Raw genomic sequence first — 21,314 nt, 5'->3', positions numbered from 1 at the left:
AAGGAAGAAGGTAGCTTACATAAGGTGGAGGAAGCTAGGGTCAAGCTCAGCTCTAGAGGATTACAGGCAGGCGAGGAAGGAGCTCAAAAATGGTCTGAGGAGAGCCAGGAGGGGGGCACAAGAAAGGCTTGGCAGAAGGAATCAGGGAAAACACAAAGGCATTTTACACTTATGTGAGGAATAAGAGAATGGTCAAAGAAAGAGTAGGGCCGATCAGGGATAGCATAGGAAACTTGTGTGTGGAGTCTGAGGAGGTAGGGGAAGCCCTAAATGAGTTTTTTGCTTCTGTCTTTACGAAAGAAATGAACTTTGTAGTGAATGAAACCTCTGAAGAGCAGGTGTGCATGCTGGAATGGATAGAGATAGAGGAAGCTGATGTGCTGAAAATTTTGTCAAACATTAAGATTGACAAGTCGCCAGGCCCAGACCAGATTTGTCCTCGGCTGCTTTGGGAAACGAGAAATGCAATTGCTTCGCCACTTGCGAAGATCTTTGCATCCTCGCTCTCCACTGGAGTCGTACCTGAGGACTGGAGAGAGGCAAATGTAACTCCTCTCTTTAAGAAAGGAAATAGGGAAATCCCCGGCAATTACAGACCAGTAAGTCTCACGTCTGTCATCTGCAAGGTGTTAGAAAGGATTCTGAGGGATAGGATTTATGACCATCTGGAAGAGCATGGCTTGATTAAATGCAGTCAACACGGCTTTGTGAGGGGCAGGTCATGCCTCACAAACCTTATCAAGTTCTTTGAGGATGTGACTAGAAAAGGTGATGAGGGTCGAGCTGTGGATGTGGTGTATATGGACTTCAGCAAGGCATTTGATAAGGTTCCCCATGGTAGGCTCATTCAGAAGGTCAGGAGGAATGGGATACAGGGGAACTTAGCTGTCTGGATACAGAACTGGCTGACCAACAGAAGACAGCGAGTAGTAGTTGAAGGAAAATATTCTGCCTGGAAGTCGGTGGTGAGTGGTGTTCCACAGGGCTCTGTCCTTGGGCCTCTACTGTTTGTAATTTTTATTAATGACTTGGATGAGGGGATTGAAGGATGGGTCAGCAAGTTTGCAGACGACACAAAGGTTGGAGGTGTCGTTGACAGTATAGAGGGCTGTTGTAGGCTGCAGCGGGATATTGACAAGATGCAGAGATGGGCTGAGAGGTGGCAGATGGAGTTCAACCTGGATAAATGCGAGGTGATGCATTTTGGAAGGTTGAATTTGAAAGCTGAGTACAGGATTAAGGATAGGATTCTTGGCAGTGCGGAGGAACAGAGGGATCTTGGTGTGCAGATACATAGATCCCTTAAAATGGCCACCCAAGTGGACAGGGTTGTTAAGAAAGCATATGGACTTTTGGCTTTCATTAACAGGGGGATTGAGTTTAAGAGTCGTGAGATCTTGTTGCAGCTCTATAAAACTTTGGTTAGACCGCACTTGGAATACTGCGTCCAGTTCTGGTCGCCCTATTATAGGAAAGATGTGGATGCTTTGGAGAGGGTTCAGAGGAGGTTTACCGGGATGCTGCCTGGACTGGAGGGCTTATCTTATGAAGAGAGGTTGACTGAGCTCGGACTTTTTTCGTTGCAGAAAAGGAGGAGGAGAGGGGACCTAATTGAGGTATACAAAATAATGAGAGGCATAGAGAGAGTTGATAACCAGAGACTATTTCCAAGGGCAGAAATGGCTATCACGAGGGGTCATAGTTTTAAGCTGGTTGGAGGAAAGTATAGAGGGGATGTCAGAGGCGGGTTCTTTCCACAGAGTTGAGAGAGCATGGAATGCGTTGCAAGCAGCAGTTGTGGAAGCAAGGTCATTGGGGACATTTAAGAGACTGCTGGACATGCATATGGTCACAGAAATTTGAGGGTGCATACATGAGGATCAATGGTCAGCACAACATTGTGGGCTGAAGGGCCTGTTCTGTGCTGTACTGTTCTATGTTCTAAGGGAATCTAGGGATGTGGGTGACAAAGTTAAATTGAGATGAATCAGTCAGAATCTTTTATAAATTGGCAGAGCCGCCCCAAGGAACCGGGTGACCCACTGCTGCTCCTCTAGTGTTCTTGGCATACTGATGTAATCTGCTGTCTTTACTGACAGATGAATGATTTAGAACAACCTTAGCAAAACACAACTTTGTCTTACAGTTGATTTTGGGCAGCCTCACTCCAACGCCTAGTCTGACACAAAGGAAGTTGGTAGAAGATGTCTTTTTTAAAATCGTAATCCTCCCTCTTGTGGGAACTTAAATCAACTGATCATTATTCTATTGATGTTTATGGACAGCGTTGCTTATCGATTACCGTGCTGTATATGTAACAGGTAGCCAAACTTAACTCACGTTTTCGGCTGAAAAATGTGGTTACAAATGCTTATTCTCTTGTATACGTGACCATGTTAGAAGTTCAAACCACAAATATTTAGCTAACTTGCCTCCTTGTGCTTTGCTGTAAAGTTGGTTGCACGCAGAGTTTTACTTTGCATTCCTGTCTCCTGAACAAAATCAGAGGCCACTTAGCAAGAGTGAGGTGCAGGAATTATTTTTTATCTGAAGTGATTGAAATTTTGTTGAATGTCACCTTGCAGGCATGAATAATGTTTCACAGCTCGGAATCGACTCCATGTGCCCGACCACTAAAGAAGACTTTACAGAATTTGGGAAGCTTTTGAAGGAAAAGATTACGCAATTTGAAAAGTCTGTGCATTATGTAGACTTTTTAGAGACCTTGCTTCGAGATATTAGCATTTCATGTAAGTTGATCTGTTGCGAGTGTGGGAATTATTTTGCATGGCTTGTACATCTTGGCCTCAAGCATGACCCAGTCAGCACTCTTCAAGAACCTTCTAACTGAATTACTCATCATCCTGCAGGAATAGGAGTTTTGTTTTCCAACTGTGGAATTACACAGTCTCTGTTTCCAGAATCTAAAAAGATTGAATGTAAATTTGATAAGTTGCAGCTTACTGACAGCACAGCAATGTGTCATTAAGCCTTGTTCGTACCAGGGTGTGAGCTCCACACAGGCTGAACTGGTGATGCATCATCCCATGAACAGTAAAGAAACATAAACTCTCTTCATCTCATCCTCCTACACACCTCCCATTCCTTCAGTCCATTTGTTTACTCCTTAACTGCATCACTGTTGTTTACTTCAACTGGATAGAGGTTTTCCCTGAATTCTCTATTAAATTTATTAGTGGATATCTTGTAATTGTGGACCTAGTTTTGGAGATCCCATATATATCTGACAATTTTTTTTAACAATCTTGAAGACTCATCAGATCATCCTGTTGGTTGTCCTTTCTAAATGTTTGCTGATATTGTGGGAATTTAGCTAATCGGCACCAATTTACTCTCACTTGCTGGTGAGATTTCTGTTGCCCTTCCAGCATTTTGCAAGTTTGCAAGATTATCTGGAACCAAAAAAATCTGCACTTGCTGTTGTGTACCACTCTCTGGCTCCCGTTAGTAAGTTAGTGCATTTGAAAATTGTTTTCGATTTTATTGAAAGCTCCTGTTTTGGTTTTGTGATTAACCACTGAATTATTTAAAAACCCATTGTCATGTAGCCAAGATGTCAAAAAGTGGAGCCCTATGTGGGGCATCATTAGACTTGAGAAACTGAACATGACTTTGCAAAGATCAGCAGCAGAGATTTGAGAGTCAAGGTTGTTGGTGTTGAGTAGGAATATTTCTCATTTGAAGCTTGGATTAGCTTAAGGCTACTCTCAGGTCTGTGCAGAACAAGCTTAACCTGGAGAATTTCTTCCTGTCTAGGGCTAGATGCAAAATCAAATCTCAATCATAAACCCCTGAAGTGACATGTTCAAGTGTATTTCTCTCATTGAAGCTTGGGGTGCAGTTCTGGCTGTGTGTATTCTGATTGGGTTTCATTGAGCTATTATTTTTGAATGTGGGGTTGAAATGCTTTTGTTCATTGCTATAGATTTTCTACCGTTTATTTTTGCCTGCGGTAGCTTTAGGAACTCAGCTCTGTGACCTCTCTTGCAGTGGACGTTGACGATTTGAAAAAGTTGAACAACTCCTTGACAACATTGTGTAGTGAAAAGCAGAAACAAGAGAAGGTAAGAAGGCACCAAGGAGGTCCTCCTCTCTCCCTTCCCCGCATCAGAAAGTAACCACGATCATAAAGTGTTGTATTTGTTACAAATAAGGGTAAAGGAAGTATAGAAACTGAAAACAGAAGCAGACCATTCATGCCATCAAGCCTGCTCTGCTCTTTGAGATGATCATAGCTGACCTGCCACACTCTGCTGTCCGCATATCTCTTGACTCTCTTGGCCTGTAGAAGTCTGTTGTTTCTTTCTGAAATGTTTCACTGGCTTGGCCTTCACAGCATTCTGTGACAGTGTGTTCCACAGGTTTACCCTGTCTTTAAGTGAAGAGATGTTCCTCGTCCCAGTCATTGACGGCCGATTGTGTAACGTGAAACCTTAACTCCTCTTTCTGCCGTTGTCCCACCCTGACAGGAGAAGTGTCATCACTGCATACCGTCTGTCCAGCCCATGTCAGAATTTCATGTTTTAATGAGATCCTCGCCTCATTATTTTATACTCCTGTAAATACAGGCCCCATGTTAAGTCTATACAAAACATAATTTAAACAGTAACTAAAGTTACATGTTGCACAATGGGTAGCTCCCTCAATGTAAAGGAGGTGGTTGTGAGTTCTAGTCCAGTTGCAGGCACTTAGAGTCATAGAAACGTACAGCACGGAAACAGATTCTTCAGTCCAACTTGTCCATGCCAACCAAATATTCTAAATAAATATAGTCCCCTTTACCAGCATTTGGCCCATATTCTTCTAAACTTTTCCAATTCATATACCCATCCAGATCCCTTTTAAATGCTGTAACTGTACTAGACTCCACTAAACTCCAGTAATTCCTCTGGCAGCTCATTCCATTTACACACCATTCTCTGTGTGAAAAAGTTGCCCCTTAGGTCCCTTTTGAAGCTTATCCATCGGACCATATAACTGTGTCCTCTAGTTTTGGACTTCCCTTTCCTGCGAGAAAGACCTTGTCTATTTACCCTATCTATGCCCCACATCATTTTATAAACTTCCCCTCAGCCTCCAATGCTCCAGGGAAAGTAGCCCCAGCAAAATCAGCCCCTCCCTGCAGCTCAAGCCCTCCAACCCTGACAACATTCTTGTAAATATTTTCTGTATCCTTTCTAGCTTCACAACACGCTTCCGAGAGCAGGGGCACCAGAATTGCACACAAGACTCCAAAGTGGCCAAACCAGTGCCGTGTACAGCATGACCTCCCAACTCCTATACGCAATGCACTGATCAATAAAGGCAAGCTTATAAAATGCCTTCTTCACCATCCTATCTACCTGTGACTCCACTTTCAAGGAACTATGAACCTGCACTCCAAGGTCTCTTTGTTCACCAACACTCCCCACTTGACAATGGGATATGAGCTGACTCTTGTAATGCAGGTTTTCAGAATTTCTGTAGCTGAAAGTGCTATCTTGACTAAGATTTAAATCAGTATCTTGTCACCACTTCTGTCCTTTGCATGGCCTTTCAGAAGAGGAACAATGCAGTTTTTTCCCCTGAAATCCTGGCCTATGTTTATACTTCGATCAACATCACTGAGCAGATTATTTGGTTATTATCACATTGTTTTGTGCAGGCACTTATATGCAAATTACCTGCCATATTTTCTAAATTATAACAGTGAACCGCATTTACGTTTCCAATGTGAAGTCTAAATTGCTTTGGGGTGTTGTAGCATCTGTTAGGCAGCAAATCTTCTCATTAATCTTTTCAAATACAGTCTAGATTTTCCAGGGTAACTCTAGGAATGGGGAACCAAGAGATTATGCATATTTAAATTGCTGTGCAAGAATACTGCATGCTACACTGACACTTTCAGCATTAACCTTGTCTCTTGTACAAGAACCCACTTCTATAACCCATGTGAGACAGACGGCTGTCTTTTTGTCTTGTAATTCTATATTCCTGCCTAGCCCTGACAACCTTCCGCCCTCTTGTTTAACAAGAATTTCCCCATCTTTGTCTTAAAAATATTCTGCTTCCACTACCTTATCAGGAAGAGAATTCAAAAGACCCATGACCCTCAGTAAAATTCCACCGTGTCTATTTTAAATAATGTGGAGGTGCTGGCGTTGGACTGGGGTGGACAAAGCCAGAAGTCTCAACACAGAGTTACAGTCCAACAGGTTTATTTAAAATCACAACCTTTTGTAATGCTGCTTCTTTGTCAGGTGGAGTGAAGAGAAGCCGACAGACACAGAATTTATAAGCAGAGGGAGATCAAGAGATTGTCTAAATGATGTGAGTCGAGTGTCGACAGGCTGAATATAAGTCTTTGCAGGTGATCAAGAGTGTTAGATGATGTGAGTAAAGTGTCAGGCTGAAGAACAAGTGAAGGGATGACCTATGATCCGATTAATTGAAGCAATGAGATAATTACAAAACTAAATGGCTAGAATAACATGAAAGGCATAAGAGTCGCATGCTGAGGCTTGAACCAAAGTAATCCAAAATTGTACAAACTAATTCAGATAGAGAGAACATAAATCATCAAGATAATGGTGGCAAAACAGGACAGTAAGGAAGATGTTGCAGGTAAAGAACAGTATGGTGGGGTTACATATAGTATGCAACATGAACCCAAGATCATGGTTGAGGCTGCCTTCAGGGTTGTGGAATTTAGCTATCAGTTTCTGCTCGGTAATTCTACGTTTGTTGTGTATCTCAAAGACCACTTTTAGAGGATGCTTTCCCGAAGTTCAAAGCCTGAATGTCATTGACTGCTGCCGTGTTCTCCAACTGGGAGGGAGCGTTCCTGTCTGGTGATTGTTGTGTTGTTCATTCATCTGTCGTCATCTGCGTGGTCTCGCCAGTGTACCATGTCCCAAGGCATCCTTGCCTGCAATGAATGAAGTAGACAGCATTGGCTGGGTCACATGAGTTTCTGCTGTGTACGTGGTGGGTGCTGTTCCTACGTTTGATGGTACTATCCATGTCGATGATCTGGCATGTCTTGCAGAGGTTGCTGTGGAATGGTTATGTGGTGTGCTTAATGTTGCCCTGAAGGCTGGGTAGTTTGTTACATTGGTCCGTTTTAAGGTTTGGCGGTTATTTGAAGGCGAGAAGTGGAGGCGTAGGGGTGATCTTGGCGAGATGCTTGTTGTTATCAATGACGTTGAAATCTGGCAAGAACATGGTGTAGTTTCTCTGCTCTGGGGAAGCCCTGAATGACGAAGGGCACTGTATCAGTCACATCTCATGTCTGTCTTCTGAGGACGTTGTTGTGGTTTTTCGTTGTGGCACATCTGAACGGGTGATCGATGAGTTGAGCATTATATCCCATTTTAATCTTCTGTAATTATCTCTCTGCCTCAATAAATCAGATTATAGGTCATCCCTTCACTTGTTTTCAGCTATTGATATTTCCCTTACACCATCTGACACTTCTGATCACAGGCAGAGATATATTATTCAGCCTGTTGACATTCCCCTGAAGCCATTTGTATGATACTTTGATCTCTGTGTCTGTGGACTTGGCTTCACTCCACCTGACAAAGGAGCAGCGCTCCAAAAACTCTGTGATTTCAAATAAAGCTGTTGGGCTATAATTGGGTGTATTGTGTCTTCTGACCTATTTTCAATGGGCAGTCCTGATTTTAAAACAGTAACCCTAGTTCATTTATGTGAGAAAACATCTTTTCCTCAGCTACTCTTGTCATAACTCCACAGAATTGTCTGTTTAAATCAAGTCACTTCTTGCTCTTCTAAACTTCAGTTGATATAAACCGAGCTCTCCAACCTTTGATAATAAGACAACCCACTAATTGGTCTGGTAAACCTCTGAACTGCTTCCAACATATTTACATCCTTACTTTAAATATGGTGACCAATGATGTAGTCTTACCAGTGCTGTGAATATCTGATGCGTAACACCCTCCTTTTGTATTCAGTTCTCTTCACAATAAATTATAACATTCTATTTGCTTCCCTAATTTCTTTCTGTCCCTGCATCCAAATATTTTGTGATTCATGTGTTAGAACACCCAGATCCCTCCACATCAAATTTCTGCATGCACTTGCTATTTAAATAGATTTTTTATTCATTTTCCCAAAATGAACAATCTCGCTTTTCCACAATAAACTTCGTTTGCCGCATCTTTTCAACTCATTTAATGTATGTTCCTGTGCAATGTCCTCATGCCATCTTCAAAGCTAATTTTCATGCTCATTTTTGGTTGCCTAATTTGTTAATGACATATCCTCACTGCGCTTCTAAGTCAATTATATAAATTGTAAACTGTTGAGGTTCCCAGCACCAATCCTTGTGGCACTTGTTACAGTTTGCCAACCTGCAAATAACCCATTTATGTCTGCAGTGCAATTCCAGATAGCCAGCCAACCTTCTGTCCTTGCCAGTATCATACCTTCTACATCATGAGCTTTTTTTTTGTAATAATCAGAAGGGATCTGATAGGACAAAACATCTGCTGGTTCCCCTTTATCTGCGGCCAATGTTACCTCCCCAAAGAACTCCACTGGATCAAACAATTAGGAGGTCAAACATGATGTCTCTTTCACAAAACTGTTAACCTCTAATTACCTTAATCTTATCCTAGTGCCCTGCGATAACTTCTTACATCCTGGCTTTTCCCTGATAGATGTTAAGCTATTTAGCCTGTAGTTTCCTGCTTTGCTGTCTCCCAGTTTGAATAAAGACAATACTTTTGCTATTTGATCTACTGGGACCTTCACTGAATCAAAGGAGTTTGGGAAAATTGAAACTAATGTGTCAACTATCTCACTGGCCACTTTTTTAAAGACCCTTGAATACATCTGCTGGGACCTGGGCACTTGTCATAAATAAGCTGCAATACTTTACTCAGTGCTATTCTCAGTAATCTTCCTGAGTTCCTCCCCACCCCCTACAGTTTTCTGATTTGTTTATTTTGTGTTATTGTTCTGTGCTTCTCAATTATAAATGGCCTGTTAACCAACTGTGCCATGAGTACTCAAATAATTGGCTGTTTGGGGCTCTACAGTTTATGGTTTTGAATTTGCTTATCAGAATACCTCCTTCAATCATGTTGCAGGCATTCTTCCATTGGAATTGTCTTCAGACAGGGACATCATAAAGTGTATTAATTCAAATTAATCTGTTAACACCAAGTCCTGTTCACCCAGAGACAGAATTGATGTACTCACTCACTGCCGTTGGCTCCTGGTTGAACAGAACTTTACTTAAAGTTCTCATTTTTTCCAGTGAAATAACTACTCTGGTGTGCCCCCCCCCCCCCCACCACCCCCCACCCCCCCACCCCCCCCACCACCCCCCCCACACCCCACCCCCCACCCCCACCCCCCACCCCCCACCCCCACCCCCCACCCCCAACCCCCAACCAAAAACCAAAAAAAATTACTCAATAACCTTGGCCAGCCCTGCAAGTCTTTGGGAACAGTTTCTAAACTTCCAACACTCGTGTTTAATTGCCTAATCATTCTCAGCCTTGCCATCAGCTGGAATTCACTCCCTTTAATCCTTTCCTCTTGCCACACTTCCCTCCTCCTTTGTAGATGCTCTTTAAAATTTCTCTCTGACCAAGTACTTGGCCAGCTTTTGACACTGTCTTGATTTTTGTCCTATTGTGAAGTATCTTGGGTCAGTTTAGTAGTTTTAGCGAAAGTTGTTCTGAATGTTTTGGTTGTGAACAGACTTCTGACTTTTAATTTTTTTGACTTTTTAGCAAAGCAAAGGCAAAAAGAAGAAAAAGGCCCCAGTGCTTGCAGGTGGATTTAAAGCAAATCTGAAAGATGATCTTGATGACTATGGTTACACGCAAGATTATGATGACTTCATGTGATTATGTTCTGTCGCCCAGGCTTCTTCCAGCATGTTTTTTGCAGACAACCACCTGGTTTCTTCTTGAGCTGCACAGAGCCTTCTATTGTTATGGAAACAGCTAGGACTCCAGATGCCAATGATAACAACAAAATTTTGTTACTGGTACCATAATTATATATTATGTGTCAGTGACAATACTTTAGCACTATGTGGACAAAGCACCTGCATGGATTTGGGAGGGGGTTGGGGAGGTGTGTTGCAGGCTGAGTTCAGGAAGTGAGCAATATATATTTGAAAAAATATGAATTCTTGCAGTGTCCATGCCTCAGCATCTAGATTCTGACCTGAGCTGATGTAATATCACGTTTATTGTGATACTGTAGAATTGCAAAGTAAGATTACTATTTTTAAAATTTCTTGAATATTGCCTGCTTTTTCCTTTGGAAACTAAAATGGACTAATTAGAGATCCTGATTTCGTGCTGATGTTGTGCTTTTGGTTGCTGGGTCAGTCTGCCTTAAAAAAAAACACATTATCAATATTCACAGCCCCAGAATTGGGACAACAGAGTACTGGGCATGTGACTTTCCTGTGTCATTTGTTCATGTTTGTGACCGCACCAGGGGAGGAGCCTGAAAGCTTTTTCGCTTTATTCTCTTCCCTCCCCCACCTTAAAATCAAATTCCAAATGCAGTTAGCTGATTTAAACATAGTTCATTAAAAGTGCCATGGTTTAAAGGTAGTGAGCGAAAGGAGAGGCAGTCCCTGCGTGTCACTGTTTTGAATAGTGAACTGCTTCCTTAAGTTTGAGCTTAAGGAGTTCGTGATCAGTGGCTGTTGTCGAGGTTTGATCAAGACTCCAGTGAAGACAGCATTGATATGGCTCAGTTCTGGGTAGATCCTTGAATCTGTACACAAGTTATCTTTTTGCTGAGATCCTGATTGAAGTCCACCTACTCTTGGGTGGATATAACAATAAGGACATGTCATTCAAACAGCACAAATGTTCTCCTCCACACTCAACCTTCACCCAACATCACAAACACACCTGTGTGGGATCTTGCTGTGCAGAGATTGGCAGCCGTGTTTCCTCCTCAGTATATCAGGAATGCTTTGATCAGTAAGGCACTTTGGCATAATTTGAGGCTGCAGGAAACCCTACAAAGTAGGGCTCTCGACAATCCCACTGTTGGCTTTCTCGCTTACATTCATACACGTGGATGGTTGGTGCAGATAGAATCCCATGGTGTTAGCTGCCCCCCCAAACACCTCCTGCCTTGGCTGAAGAAGGGTGACTACCTGAGGGACAGCTGTTGCTACTTATTAACAGGATCACATTCAAAGTTGCTAACAGCAGCCAAAGAGGGGAAAACGTACTGAGCCTGCTCAATGTTCATAATGGATGAATGCACTCCATTTAATGGTCACATCAGCAATTTAAAGTTAAAGTTAAACAGTGATTTTTTTTTTGTTGAAAGTATTGGATGGGAAAGATAGAGGCTCTTTGAATCAATGTTGCTAATGGAGGGGGAGAACAACTGATTATTTTCTCCTATCTGGGGGCAATGACTTGCACTAATGAAACTTAAGTGCAGAATGTTTTTGGGAATCTGTGGCCTTTTTTTACTTACCACTTTCTTGGTTGGGTTGGTAGGTTAGGAGTTTAGTTCAAAAACATTTCCTGAACACAGTTAAAGATGTGCTTTTTACTTCAGGACAATCCTTTGTAAATGGTTAAGTGTACATAGGTAGGGATCCGTTCGGTAAATGCTGCACTTTACACAGATTCTACATTGATCATGAGGTGTGGTTGCAACCCAGTGAAATTCCTTGGACATGTCCATTATTTTTGCCATCCTGTTGCATTGTGTAGTGGCACTCCGCAGTCTTGTGAGCACAAAAGGTAATGGGAATAGTTCTTGTATTAAATATATATATATCTCCTCCCCTTGCCCAGTAAATTCCTATTTATTATACAAAACAATTTCTCATGTCTGCAAAAAAGGACAATTTATATAATAGATGGGTAACTTATTTTTACGTCTCATCTATTAGTTGGGAAAGCTTATTAATGGAAACATAATTGGACACTTGTCATGTTTTAGGACAATAAATGAATATAATGTCATTGTTTTCTGCATTGTCTTTCCTCCAATACATAACAGTCTGTGTGCAGACCCACATGTTTCTCCCCCCCCCCCCCCCCCCCCCAAATTAAGCTTGATTTGAAAATTGCCACTATTCACATGTGGTTTAAATGCAAATAATAGGGCCCTAACTGATGTCATCACCTTTGATTTTGCACACTTACTGAAAATAAATTTGTGTGAAAAAACAGCAAATTTAGATGGTGTTGCTGAGGCTGAATTTAACAATGCAAGCAGTCTTGATGTTCGACTTGCATCATCTCATTCCATTGATGACACCATAAGCCGTGTGTTGTACAAGCTGTTTTAAAAGTAACCATGTTTATTAGCCATCGTGTTGTGGTTTTGAACAAGCATCATCCTGAATGCTGCAGACCATTTGGTACTACCCATAGATCAGTAATAATCACAAAATTCAAAGATAGTATAGAATAATTCATTAATTAATCCTGGCAAGAGAAGAGGTTTTCTTAAACCCCTAGGAATCTCATCTGCCTTTGTCATTCAGTACATAGTTGTCTCAGCAGTGAGCATTCTGCAGAATTTCAGAATCATTCATGGAAGCCAATTTAAAACTACTTTGTTAGTCTAAATTTACACTTGCAGAATTCTAAAATAGGAGCAGAAATGGGCCATTGTCAGCTCCACCATTTGATTATGGCTGTGTTTCTCAACCCCGTTCTCCTGCCTGCTCCTAGTAACCCTTGATCTCCTTTATGAATCAAGAACCTATCAATGACTTGGCCTCCAGCATTCCATGGCAGTCATTCCACAGATTCACCACCCTCACTCAGCTGTGCTTTGGGTACTGGTTTCTCCTACTTGTGGAAGCACGTTTATCGTGCCCACTGTATCCTGGCTGTTCAGTATTCTGATATGGCCATTTATATTCTGCACCCGCCCCACTCCCTCAGACCCAGAGTCTTCAACTGCTCCTCACAATAACAAGCCCTTCATCAGGATCATTCTTGTAAACCTCCTCTGGAAACCGTGAGAGAACCCTGACCTAGGACTCAAGTCCTTTTGTGCTTCAGACTTCTGAAGCCTAGTCGGGTTGACAGAAGTGGTAACAGTCTATGGCTGTGATGGAAAATGTTTGTTGCAAGTAGACTCTGTATTCATGGTCGACATCCTTCCATCCACAAAAGGCTGAGCATTCTAGATATTCAGCAGAGGGAATTATTTTTAGCATGCATTGTTTATTGCTTTTCAGGAACATTTCAAAAAATTAGATTGTACAAACTATTTACACTTTTTAACAAAATGTATAACATTTGTTTAGATGACATTTTAAAAAGTTTACCACTCTGGAAACTGAGTACCAGTACCTAACTGGCAATCATGTCATTCAGATAGCAACTTGTCTGAGGTTCTTTAAGGAGCTTATTTGCTACATCAGTGAAGTTATGTTCATAAGCCAGTTTGTAAACCAGATAAATATTCTCACAGTACTGCAGTAACCTCTTCAAGTTCTGACTTGCTGCAGCATCTCCCTTGTGTTGTTTAAACCTGGAAATTTTTTGAGAGAGAAAAAATAAGCATGATAACTTCCATGTCTGCAATTCAGTCCATCTTTCAACTTATTTCCCCATATCCCTGAAGCACTGTCACATATTGTGTATTTTTGGAGACTGATTAATCAGTCATACCACATGACCTTGACATAGAAGCTTAGAAACCAATTTCAAAGTACTAAATAATATGGCTTCTAAGACACTGACTCCTTTTAATGACGAGTCAAAACAACACCCTTGATCATTGGCATTTCTATGACCTGCACAGACCAAGTTAACCAACACAGTTATTTCAACATTATACTGGAAATGAAGTTTCTTGTGGCAGTGGCCCCATGTTTAACTGTGCTGCATCAGTACTGGGTGCAAGAAAACACCTTGTATTTGTTTCATTAACCACCTCTTCTGAGAAAAAATTAGTTCTTTTCTTATTCCTTGCCATCCCCATTTTGGAGCTTTTTCTGACTCGCTTATAGAATGTGAGCATCACTGGCTGATAATTTATTGCCTGTTCCTTGTTGCCCTAGAGAAGGTGGTGTGATGGAGGTATACCCACAATGCTGCTGGGAATGGACTCCCAGGATTTTGACCCAGCGACAATAAAGGAACAACAACATTTTTCTAAGTCAGGATGACGAGTGATTTGGAGGGTAACTTGGAGGTGGGATGTTCCTGTGTTTATATATAGCCTTCTCGATGGAAGTGGCCATGGTTTGGAAAGTTCTACTTGAGGATCTTTGGTAAGTTTGTGCATTGTAGATAGCACTGCTGCTGAGTGTTGATGGTGGAGGGAATGGATGTGATGCCAGTTAAGTGGGCTACCTTGTCCTGGATGGCATCAAGCTTCTTGTGCCTTGCAGATAGTGGACAGGCTTTGGGGAGACACCAGGTGGGTTATTTACTGGAGGCTGAATCAACTGTATTTATATGGCAAGTCTGGTTAAGATTTTAGTCAATGGTAACTCCAAGAATGTTGATTGTGGGAGAATTCTATGATGGTAACACCATTTGCTGTCAAGGCAAGATGGCTAAATTGTCTCTTCCTGGTATTTGTGGCATGAATGTAACTTGCCATATCTCCACCCCACGTTTTTGTCTCTCACCCATCCTACCTAATTGTTAGATGAACACTCCAATGACAGTTCCATCATATTCTCAAAAGTTGCAGAAAATTAATCGGTGAGAGGTTCACCTATTCAGTTTACTGAATACGGAAATTCAAAAACAACACTAAGCACTTCCAAGGCAATAGAGATATTTCATACAGTGAAGTCGAGCAGGAGCTGCAAGGCCGTACTCACTTGTTCGAAATCTCTTCAAACAGACTGTGTTGCAGGGGGTGCTGTTGCTTAAACTCCTCCAGGTAGGAAAACTCGCCACGAATTATTACATGTTCATATAGCACTTCAGCCCAATCCGGTACAAAGTCATATGCCTCTGCAACTATGGCAGCCTACAACAAAGGAAGAGAAGAGATTTGACAATTTCACTTTCACGAGTTGAATGAAAACATTTATCAATAAATCTGCTGTATCCAACTAACTTATTAAAAATGACTTCAGACTTGCACACGGGACAACCTCAAGTGCTCCTATCATTGTTGGTGTAATTTTCAAATGAAATAAAATAATTTCACCTGTGTAGAGTGGCTAATCTGTCTTTTCAAATGGAATGAATTTGCTCTCCTGAAAAGCAGGAAAAGGAATCACTGTTTGCTCTGGGAATTCTATCCCAGGCTACACATTTTTGCTTATAATCAAGATAAACTGCAATAAAACAGAACTACACAATCAAATGGTGAAGTCTCAAATTTGCTGGAAGATAATACACTACTTGTTATAGGAAGCACAAAAGGTAATGTATTTAATAAACTGAAGAGATTATTCTCTTTAGTGAATCAAATAGAACAGGAAGCAGTACCTTTAACCCTATAACTACACTCCTACAGGATATCTCTTGTTACTGGAAAATTAGACAAACCCGGAGTAGTGGATGCAGTTTTGGTCTTATCTCAGGAAAGGTATTGGCATAGAGAGGGCAGTTCACCAGACTTGATGGTGAGACTGTCCTGTGAAAAATGATTGGGCAAACTGGGCCTGTATTCTCAACAGTATTGCAGAATGATTGATTGCATCAAAATTTGGAAAATAACTAAAGGGATAGATAGGGTTGATGTAAAGAGTCTATGATGAGGGCAGGGCCTACTCAAGGTGGCAGAGTGGCTCAGTGCTTAGCCCTGCTGCCTCTCATTGCCAGGGACCTGGGTTCAGTTCCACCCTCAGGCAACTGTGCAGTTTGCACGTTATCACCGTGTCTGTATGGATTTCCTTTAGATGCCTGTGTTTCCTCTCTCAGTCTGAGGATGTGAATGTTGGGTGGGATTGGCCATATTAAATTACTCAGTGTCCAGGGATGTGTAGTCTAGGAAATTAGCCATGGGAAATGCAGGATTATCGGGGTGCGGGAAGGACTAGGTGGGATGCTCTTTGGAGGGTCAGTGCAGACCCAATAGACAGTACTGTCTCTACACTAGGGATTCTACGAGAAGAATCTCAAGCTTGTATTGAAGTCTACTGGAATACTGCAGCAGATCAAGGTACTGCATGGTAAACTGGTTGGTAAGATTAGATCAAGTGGATAAAAATTGGCTTGACAGTAGGAGACAGTGCGGTGGCAGAGGGTTGTTTTTCAGACTGGAGGCCTGAAATCAGCTGTGTACCACAAGGATCGGTGCTGGGTCCTGAGTTCTTCATTGTTTACATAAATGATTCGGATGCAAACATGGGCGGCAATGATAAGTAAGTTTGTGCACGACAATAAAAATTGGTGTAGTGGACAGTCAGGAATGTTATCTAAGATTACAACCGGATCTTGATCATCTGGGCCAGTGGGCTGAGAAATGACAGATGGCATTTAATTCAGATAATTGCAAGGTGTTACATTTTGGTAAAACAAACTTGGGCAGGACACTTTGTTTGACAACAATCTCCAGAGTTCTAGCAGAGTCCTAGGGCTACAGGAATTAGTTCCTTGAAGTGACATCACTGGAAGATAGGGTGGACATTTAGCAAGCTTGCCTTCATCGGTCAGTGCATTTAGAGTGCAGAGCTGGGATGTCATGTTGCAGCTGTACAAGACGTTAAGACCACACCTGGAAAACTGCATACAATAATCGGAAAGAACACAAAGGATGTCAGCGAGACTGGAGGGTGATTTTATATAGATGTCTATAAAATTATGAGGGGCATAGGTAAAGTGAATAACCAAGGCTTTTGTTTTCTCTCAGATTAGGGGAGTCCAAAACCAGAGGATTTTTTTTTAGGTTAGGAGGGAAAAGATTTAAAAAAAGGACCTGAAGGGAAACTTTTTATGAAATGAGCTGCCAGAGGAAGTGGTTGAGATGGGCACAATTATGACATTTAAAAGACATTTGGACATGTACATGAATAGGAGGATCAGAGGGATATGAGTCAAATGGGACTAGTTCAGTTTAGGAAGCCTAGGTGCCTGGGTGGAAGGGCCTGAGAGTTGTTATATAGAGTCATACAGTCTGTGTTATATGACTATAACAAGAGCAGAAATATATGGACGAGAGCGTGGTGGGGAGTTAAAACTGCAACCAAAGCCTGGGTTCATGTTTGTGCACACAGTGAGAACCAAGGTGATAAAACATTTTGCACAAAAAGGGTACAAAGTAAAAGGGAGGAGAGTGTGTCAGGGTGATTGAGAAGTGGACCAACATCTTGTGAGGGTATGGTCCTTTCAAATGGTTAGTGGATTGTCTGGTGGTGGCATCAAGCTTAAGGCAGAAATGACAAGAGGATGATTCTGAATGGAGGATAATGAGTTGGGAAGCGAGATAAAACAAAAATTGTTGGACAAACTCAGCAGACCCGGCAGTACCTGTTCAGAACTCAACTATGAATAACAGTTAACTCTGCTTTCTCTGCACAGATGCTTCCAGATTTACTAAGTCTTTCCAGCAATTTCTGTTTGTGGTTCTGGACTCCAACATCTGTAGTTCTTTGGATTTCTTTTGCTGAGGGCAATGGGAGGCCTCATGTGGATGCACGAGGTAATGGAAACACAGAACAGAACTGCAGCAAGAAATAGATCAGACAGGATTTAGGGTCTGCCAATGATGCTGGTAGGGAATCCTCAACTGAGGAGGGACAATAACAATAAAGCATAGCGGCCTCCTGTTCAGACTGTATTCCAATCCATTAGTTCCTGCACCTCCATCACACTGTCCCATTGATGTACGCACGTTTTGGGGTGGCGGGGTGGCACGGTGGCTCAGTGGTTAGCACTGCTGCCTCACAGCACTAGGGTTCGATTCCAGCCTCGGGTGACTGCCTGTGTGTTTGCACATTCTTCCCGTGTTTGCGTGGATTTCCTCCAGGTGCTCTGGTTTCCTCCCACAGTCCAAAGACGTGCATGCTAGGTGGATCAGCCATGCTAAAGCCCCTAGTGTTCAGGGACATGGAACCTAGATGGGTGAGAGTTTGGTGTGGACTTGTTGGGCCAAAGGGCCTGTTTCCACACTGTAGGGATTCTATGATTTCCTCATTTCTTCCAAACAAAAAAAGATGTTGCTGTGGGTACCTGCATGCTTTCCTAGTCATTTTGTTGGCTGTTCTTATTCCTGGTTCAGTCTCACCATTCTTTTTTTTCAAGCCCTCATTTCACTGTATTGGTGCCATTTCCTGTTCCTTCTGAAAAGCTATCATCTTTCCTTCCAATTTCCACAGTTCTCTCATCTGGACATGGTCCATCATTGACACTTCCCCTTCCTTCTTTCATTTTTTCCTTATGCTTTTGGGCAAGGACTGTCTATGAATATTTGTGATAAACCCACTGACTCCCACAAGTACCAGGGCTACACTTCCTCATATACAGCCTCCTGGTCAGACTCTATTCTATTCCATTAGTTCCTGCACCTTCATCACACTGTCCCATTGATGCAAGCATGTTTTTTTTATTTTGGTTCTGTTGCCTTTTGTCATTCTCTGCTACCAAACCCACTGTGGCATTAGCTGAGTGTCTGTTAGTTCTGTGGCAGAATGTCAGGAAGGTGGGAGGTGGGAGGGAAGGGGAGAGGTTAGCATCTCTGCTAGAACTACTGAACTGAATCAGCTGAAAACTCTGCCTCTTCTGGCCCAATCTCTGCAAAATTTTTCCATAAGCAAAAATAAATAGCACTCTCTTTTGTGGGGGAAAAGAGGGAAGTGCATGCAAAATAAGGTCCAAGTGATATTTTCTCACAATGCATCCAATGTGCCATGAACCCCGGGTCTTAGTAGGGACTTGACTTGCATGTTCCTTTGCACCTGTACACCATTTCGACTTCCCACTTCCAACAAAGCTTGTTGTTTTGAGAAGGACATAGATCTGGCATAGTTTGATGTTGAGAAATGAGATTACAATTCATTAGATTATGGTGAGTTTGAAGCGTTTCAATAGCTGGTATGTTAGCCTATTGCTTTACTCAGGTTCTAGAACCAACAAGCTTACAGTATGAATTATCTGAAGATCTGAAATTCAAAACATCAGGAGAGTCAAATTCCAATCTGGGCCCTAACTTTAATGAAATCTAATGCTAATGTGAAGGGAAAGGTATGATTTTTTAAAAAATAATCAAAAAAACTCTCCGATGATAAGTTCAGAGAACAGCTTTACCAGATTTGCAAATGAAGCGAGAAACCTCGATTTAGATTATTTTTAAATGTTCAATGGATCAATTCATTCAAAGTACCTGATAGAACCTCGGCAAGGAGAGAATACGTGGCATCAGATCATTTCTCTGGAGATTGATTAATTGCACGTCCTGGCTGTTGTTTAGGAGATGGAGCTGCAAAGTGACCAGTTTGGCCAGTTTCACACATTGAGAGGCACGTCGGATACATGAGTCCTGGGAAGAGGAAGAAGGCATCCGAGAGCTGTTTAAAATTCTCAAATTCAGTACTTTAAACCCATAAACTAGGTATTACTTAGCTTCAGAAATCCTGCCTTATTAGACACCGTCATGCTCAACAATTTAATCTTGTTCTGCCAAGCTACAAGCCATTGTATTTTTTAAACAGAGTTGTTAGCAGCCAATTATGGTTTGATTTGAACACTTTACAGTGCAAGTGATCACTTCAGTAGCTGGACCCACATTTCCAATAATCTACAAGCTGGCTCCATGCATGGAGTAAGCTGGAACAGGGTGGCTGGGAGAACACTAACCCAGTCCCACTGGTGTTTACTTAACAGTGCCATATACCACGCTCCAGATCACTGATAGACTCAACAAGATCCTCAAATTTCATTTTAAAGTTACTAACTTGTCTTTTTCTATCAATCTTGCCTGTAGCATATTCAAATCATCACTACAAAAACACAAAAAAAAGGAATTTCCCTAAACACAGAACAGACAGTGGGGAGAAAAGGCAGACATCTAAACAGCAACTTAAAAGGAGGACGTTGGGTTTAACGAAGGAAAACCCACTGTAAAGCCTAAGGACAACATACAAAGGTTGTGTCAGGAACCAAAGGATCACAAAGCACTGGTTTAACAACACTTGTCGTTTTCAGCAAAAGGAGACCTGAAGCTTGCAGTCATTGATTTGATGAAACACGTCACCCTTTTAAGGCTGATGCAATAGTAAACAAAATAAATTATAAATCTGGGTAACCACAGCCAATGATCCATAAATTGCTGCTTTAATCCATGTGAACCTGGAGTACAATACTGTTGCTTTGTCTCCTAATGAGCCATCTGCTTTTGAAATGATGTTGAGTGTACAAGATGCGGTTTTATTCACATAGACAAGCTGTTTCCAGCCAGCAAGGGGACATGGGGTTTCAGTGGAGAGCATTTAAAACTTTAGCTGGAGAATTTCCACACAGAGATATCCTAATCTCCCACCATAACTCTAGAGAAAGAGATCTGTTATGACCATCTGTAGTTAGAAATTCCTTGTACATGCCTTCCATGAAATGAACAATATTGCTGAGCATCACAGCTTAACAGATAAACAAAAGTCTCCAATCTGATGGCTGGCATTAAAGGTATTTTTAGAACAATGTTTTCAAGAGATGGAAACAAAGACAATATCACGAAAATGGAAGCAGCTGAAACAGTTTCAATTCCATCAACTACCCAAATGATCTGCAATTTCACCATGCAGACAGAAAACTAGACTGTTAAACCAACTAGCATTTTTATGCACCTCCATCGCAGGTTATCTCTGATGGAATAATATCACTCAGTGTGTAGTTTGAAACTTTGATCAAAGTGCCCATTGGAAAATCAGCGTGAGGGTTTAAGCATTTAACGCCTTATTTCTGCACTCTGAACAAAACCAAAGTATTTGCAATGGGCAACCTCCAAGCCCAGTGTGACATTTGAGGTTCTGTGTATTTTCACTGAAATGTTAAGTCAATGTTCTATCTCACATCTCTGCAGACAGTAAAACATTCCAGTGTTAACTCAAAGAGGAGCAGAGGAGTCCCTCCCCATTTTTTTGGCCAACTTATCATTTCATCCTTTGATCAACACCTACAGTACAACAGCACTCCAGTACTTAAGGTGGCTCTGTGCAGCACTTTGAAAATGCCCTGAGATCACAAACAGTGTTCCAAGGTCTTGTAACTCACTCAGAGATAGTAACACCTACCAATGCTGGAGTCAGAGAGAACACAGTGTGGAGCTACAGGAACAAAGCAGGCCAGGCAGCTTCAGAGGAGCAGGAAAGTTGACATTTCAGGTCGGGACCCTTCTTCAGAAACGGGTCCTGACCC

The 21,314-nt window shown here is 41.8% G+C and overlaps 2 protein-coding genes across 2 annotated transcripts in view; one reads left to right on the top strand and one right to left on the bottom strand.

The window, feature by feature from the left end:
* The window catches only part of LOC125467371 (eukaryotic translation initiation factor 3 subunit J), a 38,172-nt gene extending 26,176 nt beyond the window's left edge, over positions 1-11,996 (top strand). The window contains exons 6-8 of the mRNA XM_048563110.1: positions 2,586-2,750; positions 4,012-4,085; positions 9,771-11,996. Of these exons, the coding sequence (XP_048419067.1) occupies positions 2,586-2,750; positions 4,012-4,085; positions 9,771-9,887 (356 nt within the window). The 3' untranslated portion in view covers positions 9,888-11,996. The remainder of the gene's footprint in view (positions 1-2,585; positions 2,751-4,011; positions 4,086-9,770) is intronic.
* Positions 11,997-12,288: 292 nt separating this feature from the next.
* spg11 (SPG11 vesicle trafficking associated, spatacsin) overlaps positions 12,289-21,314 on the bottom strand; it is a 143,179-nt gene continuing 134,153 nt past the window's right edge. The window contains exons 38-40 of the mRNA XM_059639165.1: positions 19,285-19,440; positions 14,831-14,982; positions 12,289-13,524 (exon numbers count right to left, since the gene is read on the bottom strand). Coding sequence (XP_059495148.1) covers positions 13,344-13,524; positions 14,831-14,982; positions 19,285-19,440 — 489 coding nt within the window. The 3' untranslated portion in view covers positions 12,289-13,343. The remainder of the gene's footprint in view (positions 13,525-14,830; positions 14,983-19,284; positions 19,441-21,314) is intronic.

Source organism: Stegostoma tigrinum, chromosome 33 (genome assembly GCF_030684315.1).
Source record: "Stegostoma tigrinum isolate sSteTig4 chromosome 33, sSteTig4.hap1, whole genome shotgun sequence".
In the NCBI taxonomy this organism is placed as follows: Eukaryota; Metazoa; Chordata; class Chondrichthyes; order Orectolobiformes; family Stegostomatidae; genus Stegostoma; species Stegostoma tigrinum.
Note: the sequence above shows the minus strand (reverse complement) of the source record. Positions and strands in the feature narration are given on the sequence as shown.